The following is a 23,344-nucleotide window of genomic DNA, read 5'->3' as shown; positions in this document are numbered from 1 at the left end:
GATTAGAAAGACTCTTAACTCTAAGAGTGCTCTTAAATGTACTTTCCTGTCTGAAACTGGTGTTAAAGCTGCAGCTGAGGAATTCAAAGCCAAAAGTTTCAAGTAATTATGCAAAAATTAGTTCAATTTAATTTTATGTAAAGCTTATATCAACTTTCCATTACCAACTTTTTCTCCTAGAGAACATGAAAAATTGAGAACATAAACATATCATTTGTTGTTTTTAGTGTATTTATGTACCTGTATAAAGTGTGACTATTGTATTTATTTCTCTTGTGGCATGAAAACAAAATCAGTCCTAATTAGTTTGTATTTTCATTGTCACTTAAGATAGTTACACATCATTTTTTCATGTTATTTTTCCGTGTTTGGATCTACTCAAATTAATATAGATATGAGATTTATTATCACCTAATTAGATTGCTTTTTCTAGTGTGATATTTTTGCACTTTGATCTTTAACTTTATTATTAATTATCTTTGGCTACCCTTTTTCACCTAATCTTATTTATTCGACATTTTATGATGTGATATTTTATACTTTGATATTGATGTGATTCATACTAAATACTCATTTGATTCTGACCGGCTCCTTCTTTCTATGTCGGTTGAAATAATGACATAAATAAATGTGACATTTAGGTTTGTAATACAAATACTAAATTGTATTTTTCTTTAAGTCATTTAAACTAAATCGGATGTTCATTTACTATAACTGCAGATGGTTTTTTCTATTCTAAAGTATATGGTTATTTTGGGTATACTATTTATAATACAATTTATTATCCTGCTGTGTTGATGTAAACAGAAAAATTAAAAAAAAAATTAAAATAGTCCAGATGTTCATTTTACTAGGTAGGCGGATGGTTAGTTTCATTTTAATTTGGATGTTTATTTGATTTTGATTGAATTTAACATAATTTTGCATGATTAGAAGACTTTGTTTAAAAATATTGTGAGTATGGTGCGCCTATTATAAACTGAAATTTTACTAACACGTTTAACCTGTTTAAGTTAGTTATTTTCTTAAAATATAAATTAATAAATTATAAAATATATGTCACTATTAAATTAAGTGTCTAATAAATAAAAAAATTAATTGGTGTGTTTAGAATTTGTGGTCAATCCAAAATAGGGCGGGTGTTCATTTTACTAGTTAGACAGATGATTATTTTCATTCTAATTTGGATATTTATTTGATTTGAAATGAATTTAACAATAGAATCATCGAAGTCGAAAAAAGAATGAAGCATCCATACATTTGGGTCTGGACTTTGAGGGTGAAATGTGAAAAAATCTAGAACTTATTCTTCTCATGTTAATTTTGGAATTTTTAATTTTTTTTGTCCCCAGAGTAAAATATTTTCTCCACTCAGGAATAGCATATATAAGTGCACTATATATTATGAAAAGTCAGTAGTATAAATTGTAACAAATGAAAAATGATCCAGTGGAATGCATGCAGAATCAGAGGAACCAAATTTGAAATAATTTGAGAAGCCAAACTTTTGTGACCCAAAAGTTGATAAAATGTTTGAAACCTTAGAAGTATCACTAGAAGCAGAGTTCCCAAAATTAATATTATAGAAAGACAACTTATTGAAGAATCCAACAAAAAGTCCCACAATATGTGGGTATATAGTAGTGGATGTCAGTATTATTTAGGTACGTAATACACTTGTGACACAATAAATCAGTTCCAGGAGATTCATAATGCATTGCAAAACATACATCACTAGATTAAGCTGCATCAGAATGTTGATCAAATTCATTACTTGGTCCAGAAACAGACTCTTCTCCAACTGAACTAATAGGAGAAGATAAATTCCCAGAGAAAAAAATCAAAAGGCTGTCTTTTTCATCTTTCTTTTTACAAATAGGGACCATTAAAGATCTTATACCAAGAAATAACTACTGAAATTTTGTGGAATCATACCTGCAAATTAAAAAAACCCAACTTAAATTAACAAACATATAGATATAGGTTGTCTCTAGATCAACTACAATTAGTTTCAATCAATAATTTAAGCTAAAAAAATATAACCACTTACAAGACAAGAAAATTCCTTTACATGTTCATTTCACACATTTTCACATAACTGAAAGTAACTACGGGGTGAAATGCTCAGTAAACCAATGGTTATTCACAAATCCATAAACTAAAACAAGCAAAAGATCAATCACTCAATTAAAACAAACATTAATTTATTGAATGAATGAAACTCAATCATTCGTATACATTGTAATATGATCATCCATCTTATTTTGAATAACCATTCACTAGGTCAAATAATATAAGAAATCTATTTAAATCAGTCAAATATTTCAAACTCTAATCATAGTGTACAAAAGCAGAACAATCAAGTAACTCAACCAAATCCATTGCATGAACATCTAGTTATCAGCTAAACCCTCAGTCGTCAAGTATAAAAAATTTCAATAATCAATCTAAACAATTTAAAAACCAATCAGTAATCTATGCTCAACTAAATATGTTCTCAAGTGTTCAATAAACTTACAATCCAAATACTAGCATGAAAACCAATCATCCAAATACTTAATAAAATAACCATCCACATTATGGTACTAACTAAATTGATATTTAAAATTCTAAAGGCTACAATACAAAAAGGAAGGAAACCAGCCACATCTACAATATTTTGACATAAGTCCAATATTTAAAAATCCAACCCTTGTGTACACAAGCATAGCAACCAAGTAACTCAGCCAAATCCACACTACAAGAAAATTATGTTTTAGTGACAAACTTTTAGTGACAATAACATAATGGCCACTAATTTCTTTATTTAAGTTATATTTTTGCGGCAATTATATATTTGTCATTATTACTGTATATTTTAGTGGCCATTATTACTATTGTCAGGAAATTATTATATGTTTTTACTTTTAATTTTAATTTTTTTAAATTATTATGGTGGCTATTGTCATTATTGCCACTAAACTCTTATTCACATATTTTTTTATCTCATCCGTAAATCAAATTGAAACACTGTAAGAGAAAGAAATGAAAATTTTACTTTCACACAACGCGTTGCCTTCCTCTTTCACCTGCGAGCTTCCCCAAACCCTCTCCATCCTTTGTTTCTCTTCACTTTCTCACTCTCTCTTTTCTTCATCAATGAAAGATTGATTTCGCTACTTGCCTGGGCTAACTCCCGCAACCATTGCCATCGCCGACCACCTTCACCACCATGGTAACCATTGCCGATAGCCGCCGTCCATCATCCTACTCCTTGGACTTCGTTTCCATCCAATCCGCCTCAGATCCGCATCTATGTCATTGTTTGTTCATCTCAGATCTATGTCGCCAAGGTCTTCCAGCCACCGTTGCTGCTTTTGTCGCAACACCACATCTCCGCCGCTTGCACCACCGCCGTTCTTGCACGTAGACGCACAAGGTCTTCTCTTGATGTGAAATTCTGCATAAATTTGATAATATCTAATAGCTAGGTTTAGCTGAACTTGATTTCATTACAATTTTGAACTCTGAATTTTGAAATTAGGAATTGTTACACCGAATTGAATATTATCTCTTAATCTTAATTTGCAGGTTTTGAAAGATAGGAAGCTCAAGCATCAGCTATCTATCAGAAAATAGTTATATGGCAATGCTACGAAAGCTGCTGCCAAGGCGGAAAAGTGAACTGTTTTCCATGTATCTTTTATGTTCAACAATTGAACTAAATTTATCCTTTTGTTTAATGATCTCTATGTGACATGCTATAGAAAGAATTCAATTTTAGTTGTGCATTATATTCTTATTCGAAATTGACTAAATTCAAGATTAAGTATCAAACTTAACTAAATCTAAATTTGATGTGTGAAGAACTTTGAGAATTAAAAGAAATCTTGTGCTCTGGTCTCTTTCTAATTTTTCCAACATTAAGAACCCTAATCTGATGATGGACGACAACATTCACTTCTCTGCTTTCTTCAATTATGACAATCCACTGCATAAGGTCCTTCCCGCCATAGCAGAGCAACCAATAAATTTGCAGCATCCCTTGTCTTAAATTGCATCTATGAGCCTATGGCGATTTCATTTGATGGCCAAAATCTTTGCAGCCTAGAGTCAATTGCAAGACAAAATTTTCATCATTCTATTGTATTATGGTGTACATAGGGAGGTATGGGAGTGTTCATTACTTTATTTGATAATAGTCACAAAAGTGTGAAGTTGTAGGTTTCTATTTCCTGTGAATGCTAAGTAATGTAAATAGGTTTCATGGTTTGGATTATAGGAATTATCAAAGTAAAATGTTGTTGTTTTGGGCATAAAAAATACCCTTATTCAAGAAGTGAGACTCAAAGAAGAAGAACCCTTATAAAATGCAATGCAATTTCATCTTCCTGTTTCATAAAATATTTAGAAAGTATTAGCTTTGTATTAGAAGAAACTTCCATTTTGTTGCAATTGATAGCTCTGAAATATATTTCAGGTATTCTCACTGATATTGCTGAAGCAAAATACAACTACTGGTCTACCTTTGCGGCTAATCCTTTTGAAGTTGTATTAGTTGCAGGAAAGAAAGCAAAACTACCAGGAGGAGGTGGTGACATTACTTAGGATTTTTATTCTAACTTTTTTTATTTGCCTTATTCAATTAGTTGTAGTGATTGACTACTCTCAATTGTTTCTTTTTTTTTCTGCTACACATGGGTCGCAGTGTAGATGAGGAAGAAAATAAATGTGACTTGAAGGACCTTACCGGGGAGGGAAATATTGAGAGCATGCTTTTTTTCAAGCAAGGGTTACGGGAATTAGCTTCACTAAAGGTGTCTTTTATATCTTTAGTTTAAAACTGTCCAAGCATGCCCTTCTTTGAGTTTAGTTTAATGGTTTTATTTTTGTGAGTTATCCATTCTTTGAAGGATATATATACTATCCCAAAACCCATTATATCATGTTTGTGGATGAAGGGTTTCTGAATGAATGTAATCCTTTATTGATCTTCATATAAGTTAATGTTGTAGATGGTCTTACACCCTTAACATTTTTCTTGCAAGAGATGTCATATAATAACTATTTGGATGCTGATGCTGCTTGGAACTGTGTGTGTGAGTTTAGGGATCCCACATGTGTAGTAGTGAAGCATACTAATCCTTCTGGGGTAGCATCACGTAATAATATTCTTGAAGCTTACAGACTAGCTGTTCTTTACCTTTCTTTTCTTTTCTTTTTAGCTGAATATGCAGAACTAATGTCATATGAGTGCATCTTAAGCAATATACTAACTGCCAAAATATTTGCAGGCATCCCCAGTATTCATCTTTGCAAACCAAGCCGAACTTGACATGCTCGAAACTACTCTTGTCGCCCTTCAAGACATTATGCTCAACAAAGTTCTTGATGAATCTGGCAAGAAGATTCTTTGCTCTGAGTTCTCCAAGATTATGCAACAGGTAATTAACAAATAAACCTTACTTTAAGAAATATCTATAAGCATAACGGGTTGGCCAAATTGATTTGTTTGATCCATGTAGTTGACCTCATTTGTTAATGGTAGACAACAACTTATGACCTCGGTTGTTACCTGTACATGATTTGCATCTTTTTTATTCTCTTTGACATTCTAGTTTTGATCTGAGTTGATATCTTATGCAATATGCAGAGTTCAGAATTTTATTTTTCATTTTTTATTTTAACTTTAACCAATCATTTATTCTGAAGCTATGTTCATCGAGTGGGTCATATAGCAAGAGCTGGCCGAGAAGGATGTGCCATCACATTTGTGACTGATAATGACTGGTCACTTCTAAAAGCAATTGTGAGTTTCTTTCCCATGATTGTTAATTTTTTACTTCTCCTTTTTTTAGCTTAGTTTCATAATTTCTTCCTGTCTTTCTTTTAAGATAGTATAGTTAAACAAGCTGATGCATGATCTTAATACTAGTTATTTAGATGTTCCTAGTTGAATACCTTACTGATTCTTTGCTTAGACAGAATTGAAGTAGAAACTAAGAGTAAAAATAAAGTCAGTGATTTTTATTATCCTTTTTATAGTCTTTCTATTAAAGCTGGTTTTCAATTGATTAGGAAGAGAGCTGGTTCAAAGCTGAAGAGCCGAATTATAGCAGAGCAATTCATACATAAATGGTCTCATGTAATTGAGTAATTGGAGCATCAAATTGCAGAAGTACATGAAGAAGAGAGGTTTTTGATTGTTAATGGTTCTCTTATTTTAACTACTATACTGTATTTTTACATCTCAAATTCTCAATTTTTCTTTTTTTGGGGTTCAGGGAAGAAAGAGCCCTAAGAAAATCTGAAATAGGGGCCACAAAGGTATAGATCAGCGATTCATTGTTTTATTTGCTTGGAGTTCTGGGATGCCTTGGATTACAATTTTGTGTGTTCACTTCACATTATTGTTTAAGAAATAGTACTTCCTAGTAGTAGTATTATATTATGTGGCTTTGAACCTTCCATTCACTCTCTGCATTTTCTCATTCATAAGATTTTCCATTTAAATATAATCATGCTCTTATGAAATGGATAGGATGAAAACATGATTACTCATAAGGAAGAGATCTTTTCCCGCTCCAAAAGAACCTGGTTTGTAACAGAGACAGAAAAAAAGGTTGCTACAAAAGCAGCAAAGGTAAAATTTCTTGTTTCATAGTTGTGATATTTCTCAAATTTGATATATATTATTGTACCTATTAGGATATATATTCAAACTTGTTTCCATGCATTATTCAGTAATTGAATGATGGATTTTTAACCAATGCAGAAAAATTTTCCGAGAAAACGTAGAAAATTGGAAGCGGCTAGAGAGATGTTAGAAGATGAAGGAGATGATGACAGACCTGAAGTATGCACTTCCTGTTTGCATTTAAGGTTGTAGTTTTTGTCATGCACCAGGAGAGATGTCATATCACGAGCCTTGGCTAAATTTGTATCAATAAACAGGTTCGTACCTGATAAACCACTATTTTAAGGTTTATTTTGTATTGAATTAAGTTGATTTTGTCAATTATTCTCACACTTATCCATATAAATTGCATGTTTTTAAGTTTCCTTACTGATTTTGTGCTATGATTGAAAACATGCTTCTTTGGCCTTAAAATTGCTAATTTGTAATCTTCTCTTATTACCATTCGATGCCTTGATATGTATTTTAAGTGTTTTCAGGTTTTATGGGGCAGGAATGACTTAGAGGATGGAAAGGAAGCATGCCAAAGTGGAAGGAACACAAGAAATTGAAGATTTAAGAAGCTGGAGGTGACGCGCGCACATGGCTGACGCGTACGTGTGATCAAGCCATTTTCCAAGCGACGCATACGCATGACTAACGCGTACGTGTGACCTTATGCATAGTTCAACGACGCATACACGTGGCTGACACGTACGCGTGACAAGCGTCACGTGCCTTAGTTACGAGAAAACGCTAGGGGCGATTTTTGGGCTGCTTTTGACCTAGTTTCAGACCCGAAAACTTAGACAAGAGGCTGCAGAATGGAGTTGGAAGGGGGAGACCACCAATCATCACTATTCATTCATACACACTTGAGGTTTTAGATGTAGAATTCTAGAGAGAGGCTCTCTCCTCTCTCTAGGTTTAGGATTTCTTCTTTCAATTAATTCTTAGATTTAAGTTTCGGTCTTATTTTAATTTAGCTTTCTCTTACTTTTATTTGCTCTAACACTTTAGTTATCTACTTCTCTTATTGATTCCTTTATTTTGTCCATTTAGTTTATGAACTCTTGTGTTACTTTTAGTTCCCTTTTTAATGCAATTTTATGTTTCATATTTATGGCTTCTTTCTTTAATAGTTGGTTATTGATTTCTTGCAATTGTTAGTCTTAGGTTTTATTATTCCTTGTTAATTTTCTATGTTTTCATTTTGTGCCTTCCAAGTATTTGATAAAATGCTTGGTTGGATTTTGAATTAGATTTTTGTGTTCTTAGCTTGGGTTGATGATTTGGAGACTCTTGAGTTATCAAGACCCTTTTGTTAATTGGTAATTGAAGGTTTCCGGTTAGCTTAAACTTCACTAAATCTAGTCTCTCACTAAGAGTTGACAGGGACTTGTGAACTCAAGTTGATTGCACACACTTGACTTTCCTTCATTGGTTAGTGGTTAACTAAGTGAAGGCAATTTACATTTACCATCACAATTGACAATGATAATGAGGATAGGACTTCTAATTTTCTTTCCTTGCTAAGGGCTCTCTCAGTTATTAGTTTATTTTCTTGCCATTTTACTTTCTTGTTTCTTATTACAAAAGCCAAAAATATACTTTTCCATAGCCAATAATAAACATACTTCCCTGCAATTCCTTGAGAGACGACCCGAGATTTAAATAGTTTGGTTAATTTTATTGGGTTTACTTAAGTGACAAACAACCTAAACGTTGATTGAGGTTTAATTGTCGGTTTAGAAATATACTTGCAACGCGATATTTTTGTGAAAATCTTTACCGATATTTTTTCTCCTATCAGTACCAGTTTTTGCTATGAAAATTCTTAGCTACCATCCAACTGTGTATATAAGTAAATCTTGTTCCCATTATGACTTGACAGATTTGTTCTCTGCACCTATGCCCAAGATGATGTTAGTGCTGGATCCTGGTTAATTAAAAATTGAAAACTTTGCTTCATTCTCTCTGTTGTATTATTGTATTGCATCTATGCTAGACTCTATTTGTTTACTTTTGATCATTAACCATGTGCTAATCATTGATGTAACATAGAATTGTAGTATTTGTGTTGTTTAAATTTGTATTATGCTTTATTACTTTTCAAGAGAACTTTGTGTATAAATATTTAATTGAATTTAATGAAATATTTCATTTTATAATAATTAATTTTAGTATATTTATATTATGTACAATAATAATAATTGTTGGTAAAAATAATTTAAAATTTTAGAAAAATGATAGGTTGTTATTTCTAAAAGTGAGTATAATTAAAAAAATCTTAAGATTTTAGTGGCAATAGTAATAGCAACTAAAAGTAAATAATATTACAATTTTAGAATCATTTTTAGTGGCCATATAAATTGCCGATAAAATGAGTTTTGGCGGCAATAGTAATGGCCACTAAAAGTGAATAATATTGCAATCCTAGAATTCCTTTTGGTGGCCATATAAATTGCTAAAAAAATGGCCGCTAAAAATTATATACTTTTTGCGGCCATTAAAAAGTCTTTACCGGCAAATGTTATAATTGCCACTAAAACCTTTTAGCGACAAAGCATAAGACGCTAATATTTAATTGCTGGTAAATGTATTAGTGGCTATTTTTATTGCCGCTAAAAACAAAATAAATGGCCACTAAAAGTGATATTTTTGTAGTGCCATTGCATGAACATCTAGTTATCAACTAAAGCCCTAGTCATCAAGTATAAAATTTTCAATAACCAATCTAAACAATTTAATAAAACAATCAATAATTTGTGCGCAACTAAATATGTGCTCAAGTGTTCAACAAACTCACAATCCATAGAGCATATGATGTAAACAAATCAATTATTTAGCACAAAGAAAAAAAAAACAGGAATTGCTAGAATAAAAACCAACCATCCGGATATGTAATAAAGTAATCTTCCATGTTGAATCAAATAAAGATTGACTACGGTCACCTAAATTAAGTGACTTCGCATTCAAAAGTCCATACCACATACCAAAATTACTGTACTAACTAAGCCAAAATTTGACAAAATTTTGAATGCTGAAATAGAAAAACCAAGCAAACCAACAACAACAACAATCTGTTTAACAAAGTCCAATTTTTCACAATCCAACATTTAGTGTACAGAAGCAGAACAATCAAGTAACACATCAAAATTCATTGAATAAACATCTAGTTATCAACTAAACCCTTAGTCACCACCTAACCTTTTAATGCACCAATGAGGGTGGATAGCCCTGCCGATAGGGGGATTTTGGGAGTGACGGCAATGCAACTAGGAAGCTGTGCGGCCACGTAGATGTGCGTTGAAGAGGACAGTGACACCATTGGGTGCGGGGGCTTCTGGCCGAACTGGGAACGCACGAATAAGGCTGGCCGCGCAGTTGCTGAGAGGTCGACGCCGGATGGGGATGGGTGCCGTAGCATCTACTGGTCCGAGGCATTAATCGACGAGGAATATGACTGATGAAGAGAGATACTACGGTGGTTGAAACGACCTGAGGGTGGCTTCTGGCGCAGTAGAGAGAGACAACCCTTGCAAAACAGACGCATGGTGGGATGACCTACCTTCCGCGTTGATGGCTACCGGCGAGAGAGAGAGAGAGAGAGAGAGAGAGAGAGAGAGAGAGAGAGAGAGAGAGAGAGAGAGAGAGACGCACGATGGGGATGAATGGGGTCCTTTCCAACTTTGTCTGCCGATGAGCGAAGGACAGACGCACGGGGGAAGGACTACGGGGGCCGACGATGGTTGACGGTGGCAGAGCTTCTACTGCCGGTGAATGGAATGATTACTGAGGGTGACAGTGGCGATTTTGGGGGAAAGAGGGTCCTTGGGTGAATGGTGCCGATAAATTAGGGTTAGGGATGTTTACTTTGGGAATTTTTTTTACTTTTTTTTAATTTCTTGTATTGGGCCAAAATTATAGTCCATTATACACATTGTTAAGATTTTTTATTGTCTCCCTAGCAAAATTCATTTAAAAATTATAATTTAGCTATATTGAGTATATTTTAAGAGTACAATAATAAATATTTTTAAAATTTTTATATATTTAATATATTAAAAATATAAAAAAAATTAAATAACTATTTTTGGTAAAATATTTTTTATAATTATTCTTGTATGATAATAATTTTGAGATGTATTTCATATTAAAAGTAATTGAGTTTGTTTCTTCTTCTCCAAATTAAAGGAGGTATAACTTTGGCAAAGAAGAACATGAAAAATAGATACCTACAAAATAAACTTTAACGTTCAAGTCCAATATAAAAGAAGAAATAAACAAAAAAACAATTATTGAAGTTGAATGAAAAATAATAGAAAACAAAAGAAATAGATTGAAATTGAATACAAAGAAAATCACTCTATTTTTTATTCATTTTTTGATGCAATAAGAAAGTGACTCATTCAACCAACTTGTCCACACCATAATTCGAAAATTAAATCGAATAGAATCAACTTAACCTTCTACACAATTTTCTGGTACAACAAGAGAGATTCATCTAATAACCTTTCTTATCCATACCATAATTTAATCACAAAATTAAAAAGTGTTTTGGCATTCTTCTAATCTATTTATATGATGGATATAAAAGTTTGGGAGGTATTTATTATAATCTATTATTAAATTAAAATAAAAAAAATTCTAAGCTTACTAATATAAAATCCAATCTAATAATTAAATAAACAAAATTAAAATACACAAAATTAAATTGAACATTTTAATATTTAAAAAATAAATTAATAATTACTAAATAATACTTGAACTCTTCCTATCATGAATATTTGAAACACGTATCATTTTTCTCTTATTCAAAAAATATTCGTATTTAAATCTTGTAGTTGAAAAATAATATATAAACAGAATAAATATATTTATTTTTTTTTATTATTTTAAATTAAAAAAATACCAAGACTTACACGACAAGAAAATTAACATCTTGACATGTAGACACTTTTTTTTTTGTTCAATTTGAAAAGCAAAAATTGAAAGATGTAAATAAAGAACACAAGAATAGAAGAATACAACGCAAGAACAATGAAGATGTAGTAATTCTTTTTTATGGGGGCATAAGAAAGAAAGGACAATAAGGACATAAAAAAAGATGTGAGGGACACTGAAATTTTTTTTTAGGACGTAAGAATAAATATAGATTAAAAAATTAATTTAATACCTGAAGTTTGATACTAAATAATATGAAAAAAGGGATAAACAAAAAGATAAGTATTGAAATTAAATGAAAAATATAAATTGAAATTGGAATAGAAAATAAAATGGATAGATTGAAATTGAATTGAGAGAATTACTCAATCTCATTTGTCCATACTATAATTTTATCACGAAATCAAAAAATGTTTTAACATTCTTCTAATCTCTCCTTATTATTGCTATATATAATAGTTTAAAAGTATTTATAATCTCTTATTAAGTTAAAATAAAAAAAATTTTAAACTCACGGACATAAAATATAATCTAATAATTAAATAAATAAATAAAAATATATGAACTTAAATGAAATATTTTAATATTTAAAAATATAAATTAATAATTACTAAATAATATTTAAATTCTTTATATTATAAAAATTTAAAATATATTTTAAAATTAATAAATATTTAAAAGATATATAATAATTCTATAAATATAGAATATTAGTTATATGTCTATTATTAAGATTAGAAGATATTTTTTATAGATAAACAATTAATAAATAACATTGATATAATCATTTGATTATTAAATCGGTAACAAAGCTCATTGAATTCGTCTGTTATAAATTTAAGATAAAGACAAATAAAATCTGCTTATAACTCTTCATATACAACAAAAATATAAGGTAGCGGATCAATAATATTTTTAAAATATATTCTTAGAATATATATTAAAAAGACTATTATTATTATTATTATTATTATTATTATTATTATTATTATTCCCAAACACTTGAACTTGTTGAAACGATGATGCTAAGTAATGTTACTCCCACCAATACCAAGTAACTATCAAATCAGTAGTTACTTATTTGTATATATTATTTATAACAATTTATTTTATTGAAATAATTAAAATAATTATTTTTTTACTCTGATTTTTAAATTAGCTGATCTCTTCTCCTTAGGAAATTAAATATGCGTGCAATGCTTATATTTATGGGTTACTAATACGCAACATGTTGAATAAAATGACCCAGTGCTCACGTTTCTGATTAATTAGTCAAATCGTCGTGTCAATTTGATAAAAGTTAAAATCAAGTCTGTATCCATCATTCTTCTTCGAAATTCCAAGTGGATTATTTGTTGAAATTTAACGAAACATGTCCATACTATAATTCTACAGGATGGGTTAATTTTAATTTTGGTTGAAGTTGATGTTAGGAACGCGTTGTTTTGACTCGAACTGGCGTGATGACCGGTTCAGTTGCACAGGATGAATGTATTTTCAAAATTTTTAAATAAAAAATATTAGAATATAATCAAAATATTTTAAATAAAATGATATATCATATTAGATAACAAAAAAATTTATTATTATATTAAAATAAAATTATAAAATATAACAGTTATTTAGTATGTTAATTAATATTGTAATATAAAATTTAAGACATATTGAAGAGAGAGAGAGAAAAATGAAAGAACGAGAGAGAGAGAAAGAGAGAGAGAATGTGAGAGTGACGGGGATCGGAGAAACATTGAGTGGGGTAGATTTAGGAATATACAGACAAAGGATCCTAAGATTTGGAATCGAGAAGAGTATCAACGTCTGGAAAACGATTCTTTTTCTGTTTTTGTCACCAACTTACCGCAGGACATTTTGAAGAAGGAATTGTTTCACCTGTTCCATTGGACGGGACGAATCAATGACGTCTATCTAGGCCGGAAGCTAAAAAATGGGAAAGTTTATTTGTTTGCGTTTGTTCGCTATACGACGAGAGGGGGTGCGATGAAGGCCATAGCAGAAATGCATCATACGAGTATAAGGGGGAAGACGATCTCTGTAGCTGAGGCTAAGTATAGAAGGCCTATAGAGGGAAAGAATACCAGAATACGTCGGGGAGACACCGTAAAAGCGGCTGTAGAGAGCAGGCAACCTTAGAAAGGCAAAAGCCCTGCAAAACTGGAGGAAACAAAGAAGATCACAACTACTAGGGACCCGAATGGGAATGGTTGGACGAAGAGGGTTGAAGTTCCAATAGCAAAAGAGAATTTTAACTGGCTGCTACGAAGTTTAGTGGGACGACGACGGCCATTGATTTCAAAGCGCTACAAAGAGCGATTAGCAAGAACTTTTCCCAGGTAGTAGAAGTCAGAGAACTTGGAGCATACAAAGCATTACTAGTTTTTGATACTGTGAAGAATGCGGAGGAAGAATAGTTTCCTACAATTCTTTCATAGTGTATGGAGATGGGAAGAATCAGAACGTAGTGAGACAAGAAGATTATGGTTAGAATGTTATGGAGTGCCTTTACATGTCTGGTCAGCAGAGACATTCAACGCAATAGGTGGTCTTTGGGGGGAAGTAGTCAAGTGTGATGATTTGACGAAATCTGCCTTATCTTTCAGTGCTGGTCGATTGCTAATTAATACCTGTGTATTTGATGTAATTCAGGAATGGGTGCATATCTCTGTAGGCACTAGTGGCTTTGATGTCTTCGTAAAAGAGGTAGGACGGGAGATATATGGAGAAACATGCTTCATGGAAAAGACAATCGCTAGTCCAACGGGTGAAAGCTCTAGTTCACAAGCTGGGGGAAGGGTAGCAATGGCGGCAGTATGGGATCCGGCAGCTGAGCTAATCTCAATGCGATCTAAGGCAGGGGAGGAAGACAAGGGTAGAATGGTAACACCAGATATTTTTTTTGAAAGAATGTAATAATGAACATTTAAATCGGAATCATATGCAACGAATAGCGGGATTCCTAAAATTTAAGGAAATTAATGGGGAGGCAGATCTTGAGGGATTGGGTGATTATAGAGAGATTGACTCAGAAAGAACCGTTACCGGAGATTGGATTGATAAGGAAAGTGGGTCCAAAGGAATTGAGAAAAGAAACCGTAAGGGGAGTGATAAGGGGAGGGTGGGCAAAAGCATGGAAGCCCACAAACAATGTCACAATGATTGCATCCTCCTGGGCCATGATTCGGTTGGGCCTATGCAACCTTCCCAAATTGTATCGCTATTGAACTATGGGTTTGCAAAACAAAAAGGGGCTGTGAATTGAGGCCAGCTCTTGAACTCTACAAGGCATCCGTTTCGAAGCAGGTAGGCACCAGTGACTGTGAGCCGGGTCAGGAACTCAATGCAAGGACCGGGCCAGGACAAGCCAGCTCATCCATGGAGAAGGAAGTACGCGGCGGGACGCTGGGAGCCACGCAGGTTCACATTCACGCAGCTGTTAAGGAATGTGCAACTTGCTCCATGGCGCAGCGAGGAGTCATGGCATGCGGACAATTATGCAATGAGATGGATGGAAGCCAACAAGCTTGGTCATGTAGCGTTGTTGAGGAGAGTGAGGTAGTGGCTAACAATGTGGAGGGGTGTAATCAAGGGCTGCATTTGGAGGGGTTAGTGGCAAAAAAAACGGGCCGGACAAACCAGGGGAGGGAAATGTTGCAACTGCACGAAGGGGAGAATCACAGAATTAATGTTGCAGGCGATGATGAGATTCTGAGATAGGACAACACCAAAAAAACATGGTACACATGAGGGAGTTTCCGAAACAGATGCAGAAGACAAAACCCAGAATGTCGATGAGCGGCGCACGCATGAAGGTCAGTTAACTGAAAATAAGGAAGCTTTAAAGTTAGCAGTGAAGTCTGGTGCGGTCTTATATGATGAAGAAGAAGACATCATGGCGATTCTACAAAGTCAAAATGAAGCAATTGCAGAAAAAAGAAAGATGGCAAAACAAAAGGAGAAAGCCAGGAGAAGCAGGCCTAAACATCAAAAAAGGTGTGTAAAAATTATTTTAAATGATTTATAGTTGCTGGAATGTTAGAGGTCTAAGAGGGGATGAGAAGTTGAGTAAGGTAAAAGAGTTAAAGAAAAAATATAGGTTGAACATGCTAGGATTGATTGAAACTAGGAAGGAGGTTGTAACTAAGTTTGATGTCGCACGATTGTAGGGTTGTGACACGGTGGGTTGGGATTTTGTAGAATCAGTAGGTGCCTCTGGCGATCTATTGCTAATGTGGGATGACTTGTTGTTTAAAAGATCGAGCTATTACAAAGGGGATGGTTAGCTATGCGTTGAAGGTTTGTTGACAAAAAATAGCTTGAACTGTGCATTCTGCCTAGTGTATGGAGCACATATACGGAGTGAGAAACTGGTGATGTGGGAGGAGTTAAGCTACATTGTGGGTCTGTGCCAAGTTTCGTTTTGCTTTATGGGAGACTTCAATGAGATATTAAGGTTGGAGGAAAGGAAAGGTGTTGTTAGTTTACCAGCATCGGCAGAAGACTTCAAGGAATGGGTGCAAGATTTACAACTGGTGGATTTACCGCTAACTGATCGAAAGTTCACATGGGTTCGAGGTCAATCTTGCAACCGTATTGACAGAATTCTCGTCAGTGTGGAGTGGCTAGAGGAATTTTCAGATACTATGTTGAAAGGGGGACCTAGAGGTCTATCAGATCATTGCCCGTTGATTTTGGAAGATACAAGACTTAGTGCGGGTCCAAGACCATTTCGAAGCCTGTATTCATGGTTTACACATGAAAGGTTTCTGAGGATGGTAAAGGATGAGTGGAGGTTTTTTGGGTGAGGGTGAGTTCACTAATAAACTGAAGGCCTTAACGGTACCGCTGAGGAGATGTCATAAGGATAAGTTTGGGGACATAGACAACAGGATAAAGAGGTTTGAGGAAGAGATTAGGAAGATTGATGACATGCTTAGTACTGGTAGTTATGACGGAACAGTGGAGGCTAGACGGAACGCTCTTGTGACTTGCTGTGCGAAATGGTATGCCAGAAAAGAGGTTCATTGGAAGTAGATGTCTAGATCTTAACATGCTAAAGATATGGACAAGAACACTAGATACTTCCATAACCTGATGTTAGCTAGAAGGTGGAACAATAGAATCGACTCTCTTGTAATTAATGGCAGATTGGTGAGAAACCAGTCCAGAATAAAGGTTGCAATTACAGAATTTTATAAAGATCTATATCGGCAGGGATCTGCTCCTATGATTGGGATTCGTGATGGGTTGGTAAAATGGATTACTAATGACGAGGCAGCAGTACTAGAGGTGTTGCCATCGCCTGAAGAAGTACGAGAGGTAGTGTGGGATTACGAGTCAAGTAAAGCACCAGGTAGTGATGGGTATAATATGAACTTCATCAAGAAATGTTGGGATGAGATTGGTCAGGAATTTATTGTAGCTGTGTTGGGCTAAGCGCCAAGCTACCAACAGATGCTAATGTAACATGGGTGGCACTAGCTCCAAAATTTGTGGGAGCAAAGGAGATCAAAGATCTAAGGCCGATTAGCATGGTTGGGTGTGTCTATAAGGTGATATCCAAAGTTCTGGTGAGAAGAATGCGTCTAGTGATGCCAGGTTCAGTGGGAGAGACTCAGTCTGCTTTTGTAAAAGGTCGCAAAATACATGATGGTGCGCTCATTGCTTGTGAGACGGTGCAATGGCTAAAGTTGCGTAAGAAGCAAGCTGCAATTATCAAATTGGACTTTTAGAAAGCGTACGATAGGGTGAGATGGAGCTTTATGGATATCGTGCTACAACAGATGGGCTTTGGTCCTAGATAGAGGGCATGGGTGAAGGAATGTGTGACTACAGCGTCTATGTCGGTATTGATCAATGGGTCACCGTCTAAGCCGTTCAAGATGGAGAGAGGTCTTAGACAAGGAGATCCTCTCTCTCCCTTTCTGTTCGTTCTTGTTGTTGATGTCCTACACATAATGGTGGGTGAGGCAGTCAGCAATAGACGCATTTCTCCACTGTTAGTGGGAAGAGACAACATAGAGTTGTCGCATCTCCAATTTGCAGATGACACAATTCTATTTTGCCCACAGGAAACGGAGACAATTGTGAACTATAAGAGACTTCTGTGTTGCTTTGAGTGGATGTCTGGGTTGAGTATAAACTTTGATAAGTCAAGCTTGATTTCGGTTAACTGCGAGCAGGAATGGGTAACGAATATGTGTGATTTGTTGGGTTGTGCAGAAGCTACTCTACCTGTTAGGTTTTTAGGAATTTTCCTTGGTGCAAACCCTCGCTTGGTGAAGACTTGGAAACCGATTATAGACAAGGTGGAAGATAAGCTTAGTCTATGGAAAGCGAAGTCTCTTAACAAAGCTGGTAAACTAGTTCTCATAAAATCAGTTCTTAATAGCTTACCAGTATACTACTTAAGCTTGTATAAGATGCCAAAGGCAGTTGCGGACAAAATAATTGGGCTACAGAGAAGGTTCTTGTGGAGTAAAGAAGATGGGAATAACGGTATACCTCTTGTGAAATGGAAAATAGTGCAAGCTCCGAAAAAGCTAGGAGGTTTAGGGGTGGGAGATGCTGTAATCAGAAATGCGTCGCTATTGTTCAAGTGGTGGTGGCGCTTTTCGAAAGAAGCTTGCCCGTTGTGGAAGAAGGTTGTATGTTCTTGTAATCATTTGAACCTGTCAAAACAGCCTTTACCATCAAGAGGTGGCCCGTGGAAAGATATTTGCCAGCTCAATGTTAAAGAGCATCAGGTTAGAGAAAGGATGATTAGTGGTTTGTCTATGGAGGTGGGAAATGGTAGACGTGTTCGATTTTGGGAGGATGATTGGTTACAAAGTGGCACGTTGAAAGATTTTTTCTGAGACTTTTCTCTGATTCAAATCAGCAAGGATTTGTTATTAGGGACTGTGGGTTTTGGGATGGGCTGGATTGGGTATGAAACTTTCAGTGGAGGAGAGAATTATTTCAATGGGAGCTAGAGTTACTTAATCAAGTTCATGAGCGACTACGCCAGTTAGACTATCATCTGATAGAGAGGATACAGTTATATGGAAATTTGACAGAAGAGGTATTTTTTCTACTAATTCTTTTATGCAGGTGTTGCAGCAAGAGACTCTGGAAGTGCCTGGTCGTAATTCTGAACAAAAGAAGTGGCTGGTAGGGTTCTTTGCAGTTATCTGAAACATTTGGCTGGAACGGAATAGCAGAATATTCCAAAGCTCTGAGACAGGTGTTGAGGGTATCAAGAATAATTCGTTTTTGAGTTACAGGGCATGGCGTGGTGATGATCCGTTTGGTTGTTGATGGCAATGTCGGAGATGACAACGGATTATACTGTGTTCGTATTGTACTTATTGTCTTGTTTACTGTTGCGTTTGTTCATTCATGCTCCGCGTTAGTGTGTTGAGCTCCTTTTCTTCAAAAAAAAATTAAGACATATTTCTGTAGTTGAATTAATTAAAAAAATGTCACATTATGTGTAATAATAATTCATAAAACCATAGTTTTTAAAAACTATCATAGTGATAGTGATAAAAACTGTCACAAAGAAAATGCAGACGGTATTATTGGAAGAGAACACGCCGAAAAGAAACGCAGACAGAATTGACAGAAGAGAATGCAAATGAAATTGTCGCAAGAGTAATGGCAAACTGTCGAAAAACTGCTAAAAAGTAGTGACAAAATGCGAAGAGTTGGCAAACTATCGGAAGGTGACGAAAAACATATGGTTTCTTCATGAGAATAAGTAAGTAGTGGATGAGCTATTCGATGAGGTAAGAAAAGTATCAAAGTATTGACAAAAGAGAAGGGAAAAAATGGCACGAAAGAAAGTATAAAAAATACGGTGATTTCACTAGAAGAAAATCAACTTATCCTCCTCAAGGAGGATACCATGACTCTAATACCATGTTAGAAAGGTAAGAGAGAAAGAAAGCGGAATAGAGAAAAGATTTGTGTGAATTCAAGTTGTGTAAAAGCATACAATATAGAAATGTATTTATAGGTGTTAAGAGAATCGAAATAATAAAGACGTAATATCCTATAATAAATATTCAGATATACTAAATAATACTAATTGATCTAATTAATCCTAATTGATCCTAATCATACTCTAACAATATATATTGGGGATAAAATGTCATTTTAAAATGAGATTATTATTATTAATGACATATAAATATTAAAATTGTATTAATGCATTAATTGAAATATATTATTAGAATAAAAAATTGCAAGAATTAAAATAACTGAAATTTATTAACTTTAATTAGTTAAATTAGTATAAAATAAGAAAGAGATAATTAATCAAATTAAATAAATTAAAAAATATTACTGAACAAAGCAAATGTAGAATAAAAATTAAACTGAAAATACATATGTATAAGCTAAAGATTCACTGCCATCCAATATAAAATAAGAAGGTTCAAAAGTAGTACAACCAAAGACATTCTCACAAAAAATATAAAATACAAACATTTATTCAAGACCAATCTAACAATAAAAAACACTTAGAAAACACAAAAAAATTACCTATAAAAAAACTAATTCAATCAAAACTAACTACACATGCACATAGATAAATTTATATTAAATTTATTACAATAACTCATCTTGGATAATAAGATGGGATAATGCCTTATAGTAAATAAATTAGTTTACAATGACCCAAATTGATACTCTAAAAATTACAAATAATTAAATATGGATATTAAAAGAAATTATCGTTGACTGTGTGATACTTCTATTGAAAAAAAAAACTTAAAAAATATATTGAACTAATAACATTGATGTTATTCAATAATTTCTAACATTTTTTTGTTACTAACGATACTTTTAAAGGTACCAATTCTTTAATTGCTATATATGAAATCTGCCTTTAGATATCTTAAAATAAAACGCATAAGAATAAAAAACAAAGTCATTACCGAATTGAAAAAAAGTTTTACTAAATAATACAATAATTTTTTTGATACTATACCTATACCAAAAATGACGCATCAGCCAATTCAAATAATATACATTAAATATAGACATATTATGTAATACAATTATATTGATAAATTATTTTGCTTAAAAAATTAGCTTTCAAGGAATTAAATATCACATGCATTATAGATTACTCTAACAAAGTACGTACCAACTAAATAACCATCTTCTTTAGATATTGTATGAATATTTTTGAATAAAACAAAATTGAATCCATTCAACGAAACTAAAAAATCTTGTATCGGAGGTACAATCATGTCCTTCTTGAAGTGGATTTTAAATTCGTGTCTAGTAGGCTTAAACTTGATAGTATTCAAAGCAATTGCAAAATTTGTGACCACGTACACATTGTCCTCAACGAGTAGGTTCTCGAAGATAAAAACAAATATGCCTTTAATAGAGCATTGAATTGTCTCCCGCTGAATGCATTAGTTTTATAGGATCATAGATAAATGAGGTTATTGCTCAATCATTACCAAAGAAAATCTCAAATGCAAAGAGAAAATTTTACCTCTTCATCAAGGACAACCATCTCAATAGGTTATAGGTGCCTTCATCCCAGAATTTACAAAATGAAAAACGGTCCAAAGTCTAATGACACATACTATGAGCTTTCACACCTTATGCTCTGGACCAGCATTAATACGCTTGATGATATCATACCTAAAAATCAAGGTCCTCAGATTTAGCAAAAGATAAAAAATATTATAAAATTCACCACATAGCACATGAACTTATCTAGCTGCCATTGCTACCTGCACAACAAAATTACCAAAATACTATGAATTTTAGTATAAATAAAGAGTAAGTATGGTGATCATTTATGTTATTTTAATAGAGAGCCACAGCACTATTCAGTCCCACTATTGACAAAGATTGCAGAAGTCTTGATGTATCTATCAAAATCCATTTAAGAAAAAAAAAAGAAAATTTTTGCAATATCCAAGGTTAAAGAATCTGAATTAAGTCAATAAAATAATTTTCAAATTTAGGATGGTAATTAACGACTAACTTTTATTGTGTTCCATTTACATAGCAAGATGGAGTTTAATTTTATTAAAATAAGAAGCAATATGTCTTACCATATTTAGAGTTGCACAAACGACAAACGTGACACAGAAGAGAAAAATGACCATATTTATATGCACTAATTAGGTACTGTGAATCACAAGAACTATCGAAAAGGAGCTCTATAACAACTTACCTATAAAGAAGATGGAGCTAGTGGCTTGTCGTTGCTGGGAAATCTAGAAGGCTCAGAACTTGTGTGTATGTAAATGGAAATTTGAACCATTGGAAACAGCTACTCGTGGGCATCAAGAATGATGCATGTTCAAAGAGCTATATACGTACTGTTCTCTTACCTTAAATCTTCAATGCCACATCTATCTTTATCTTCCATGTTCATAGTTTGGTCATGCGTACTGTTATCACATTCCTTGTTTCCTTTTTTTTTTGGTTCATGGTTGGGGTTTGTTTCAGATAGCTTGGGGATGATGAGCGGGTCGAGTAGTGGGTTTAGGCTTTTGGATGGGTTTGTCTTGTTGGGTTTATAGCCCATGACAAAAAAAACTTCTTCTCCTTCTCAATCCCTCACTCAAATCTCTTTCCACTTCTTGATTAGTTCTAGCTAGTAACTCATGTATCCCTTTCTTTTTTACCATGGATCCAAGACACCAATATGGCCTAGACCCAGAACAGAAGCCCTCTGACCCAACCCGACCCAGATTTCAAGCTAGATTCCCTCTTCCCTTGTGCATGTGAGACTGAATCTATGCCTTCCTTCAATAACTCACCTTCATCAGTTACACGATCGGAAGCGTCTCGATGCGACGACGATCTAAACGACGACAGCATCAGTGAAAGTCTCTTTTTGTCAGTCTGCTATCTACCTTCTCTGATCACATTAACATCTCCAATTGTCCTTGATCTCTTCGCCGGCACAACTTCATTGTCATCTCGTTGTCGTAGGAGTAACCAGTCTTCTCGTCTTTAAAGCTCTTATGTTGTCATTTTGAAGTTGTCATTCTTTAGGTCGGGCGAGTTGAAATAGGATATGGTAGATTTTTTGGGATTAGTATATTATCAATACTATATAATACCAAAATAAAAAAATGTATTGTACATATGTAATATTATTAATACTATATAAACCACCTTTGTATTCATTGCACCGTACGTATATAATATTTAATTAATACATATATAATATTTTATTAATATATATATATATATATATATAATATAAAGTGATTTACAAATTATTTTATTGAATATTATAATATAAAGTGATTTATCAATTATCGTTAATTCATATATAATATATAATTAAATTTAATGAATTTAATTAGAATAAACAACAAATTATTTATTTTATTTTAGACTTTATAAATGAATAAATCAATTAACTAATATAACGAATTATAATTAATGTAGTATATTTAATTAAATAATAAAATTATAATAAATTACAACAAAACAAACAACAACAACAACAACAACAACAACAACAACAAAACCTTGTTCCACTAGGTGGGGTCGGCTACATGAATCAAACGATGCCATTGTGCTCTGTCATGTATCATGACTACAGAGAGACCGTTTACATGTAGATATTGTTTGACCACCTCATGAATGGTCTTCTTAAGTCTTTAGTGCACGAATTCCCACACTTCATACAATTGTACCAGCAAGTGCACTGGGTCGTCCAAGTAATACTTGAGCAAGTCAGGGTCGATCCCACGA

The 23,344-nt window shown here is 33.6% G+C and overlaps 2 protein-coding genes across 2 annotated transcripts; both read left to right on the top strand.

The window, feature by feature from the left end:
• Positions 1–3,622: 3,622 nt before the first annotated feature.
• On the top strand, positions 3,623–5,760 carry LOC107613657 (coiled-coil domain-containing protein SCD2-like). Its single transcript, XM_088496397.1, has 5 exons — positions 3,623–3,659; positions 4,460–4,570; positions 4,693–4,796; positions 5,274–5,423; positions 5,692–5,760. Exons 1-5 carry the CDS (start codon positions 3,623–3,625, stop codon positions 5,758–5,760), a joined length of 471 nt encoding a protein of 156 aa, XP_088352523.1.
• A 9,749-nt stretch (positions 5,761–15,509) lies between these two features.
• LOC107610918 (uncharacterized) lies at positions 15,510–17,349 on the top strand. The gene is made up of 5 exons (XM_016312895.1): positions 15,510–15,610; positions 15,933–16,355; positions 16,399–16,636; positions 16,832–16,980; positions 17,040–17,349. Exons 1-5 carry the CDS (start codon positions 15,510–15,512, stop codon positions 17,347–17,349), a joined length of 1,221 nt encoding a protein of 406 aa, XP_016168381.1.
• Positions 17,350–23,344: the final 5,995 nt, after the last annotated feature.

The sequence above is a fragment of the Arachis ipaensis genome, chromosome B8 (assembly GCF_059453495.1).
Source record: "Arachis ipaensis isolate K30076 ecotype BB chromosome B8, ASM5945349v1, whole genome shotgun sequence".
Classification (NCBI taxonomy): domain Eukaryota; kingdom Viridiplantae; phylum Streptophyta; class Magnoliopsida; order Fabales; family Fabaceae; genus Arachis; species Arachis ipaensis.
Note: the sequence above shows the minus strand (reverse complement) of the source record. Positions and strands in the feature narration are given on the sequence as shown.

Coding starts and splice junctions, on each gene's coding strand:
- LOC107610918 (XM_016312895.1), top strand. CDS start 15,510: ATGGCGATTCTACAAAGTCAAAATGAAGCAATTGCAGAAAAAAGAAAG. Junction 15,611..15,932: donor AGGCCTAAACATCAAAAAAG/GTGTGTAAAAAT, acceptor GACAAAAAATAG/CTTGAACTGTGCATTCTGCC. Junction 16,356..16,398: donor CCAAGACCATTTCGAAGCCT/GTATTCATGGTT, acceptor AGGATGGTAAAG/GATGAGTGGAGGTTTTTTGG.
- LOC107613657 (XM_088496397.1), top strand. CDS start 3,623: ATGGCAATGCTACGAAAGCTGCTGCCAAGGCGGAAAA. Junction 3,660..4,459: donor GCTGCTGCCAAGGCGGAAAA/GTGAACTGTTTT, acceptor AATATATTTCAG/GTATTCTCACTGATATTGCT. Junction 4,571..4,692: donor AGCAAAACTACCAGGAGGAG/GTGGTGACATTA, acceptor GTCGCAGTGTAG/ATGAGGAAGAAAATAAATGT.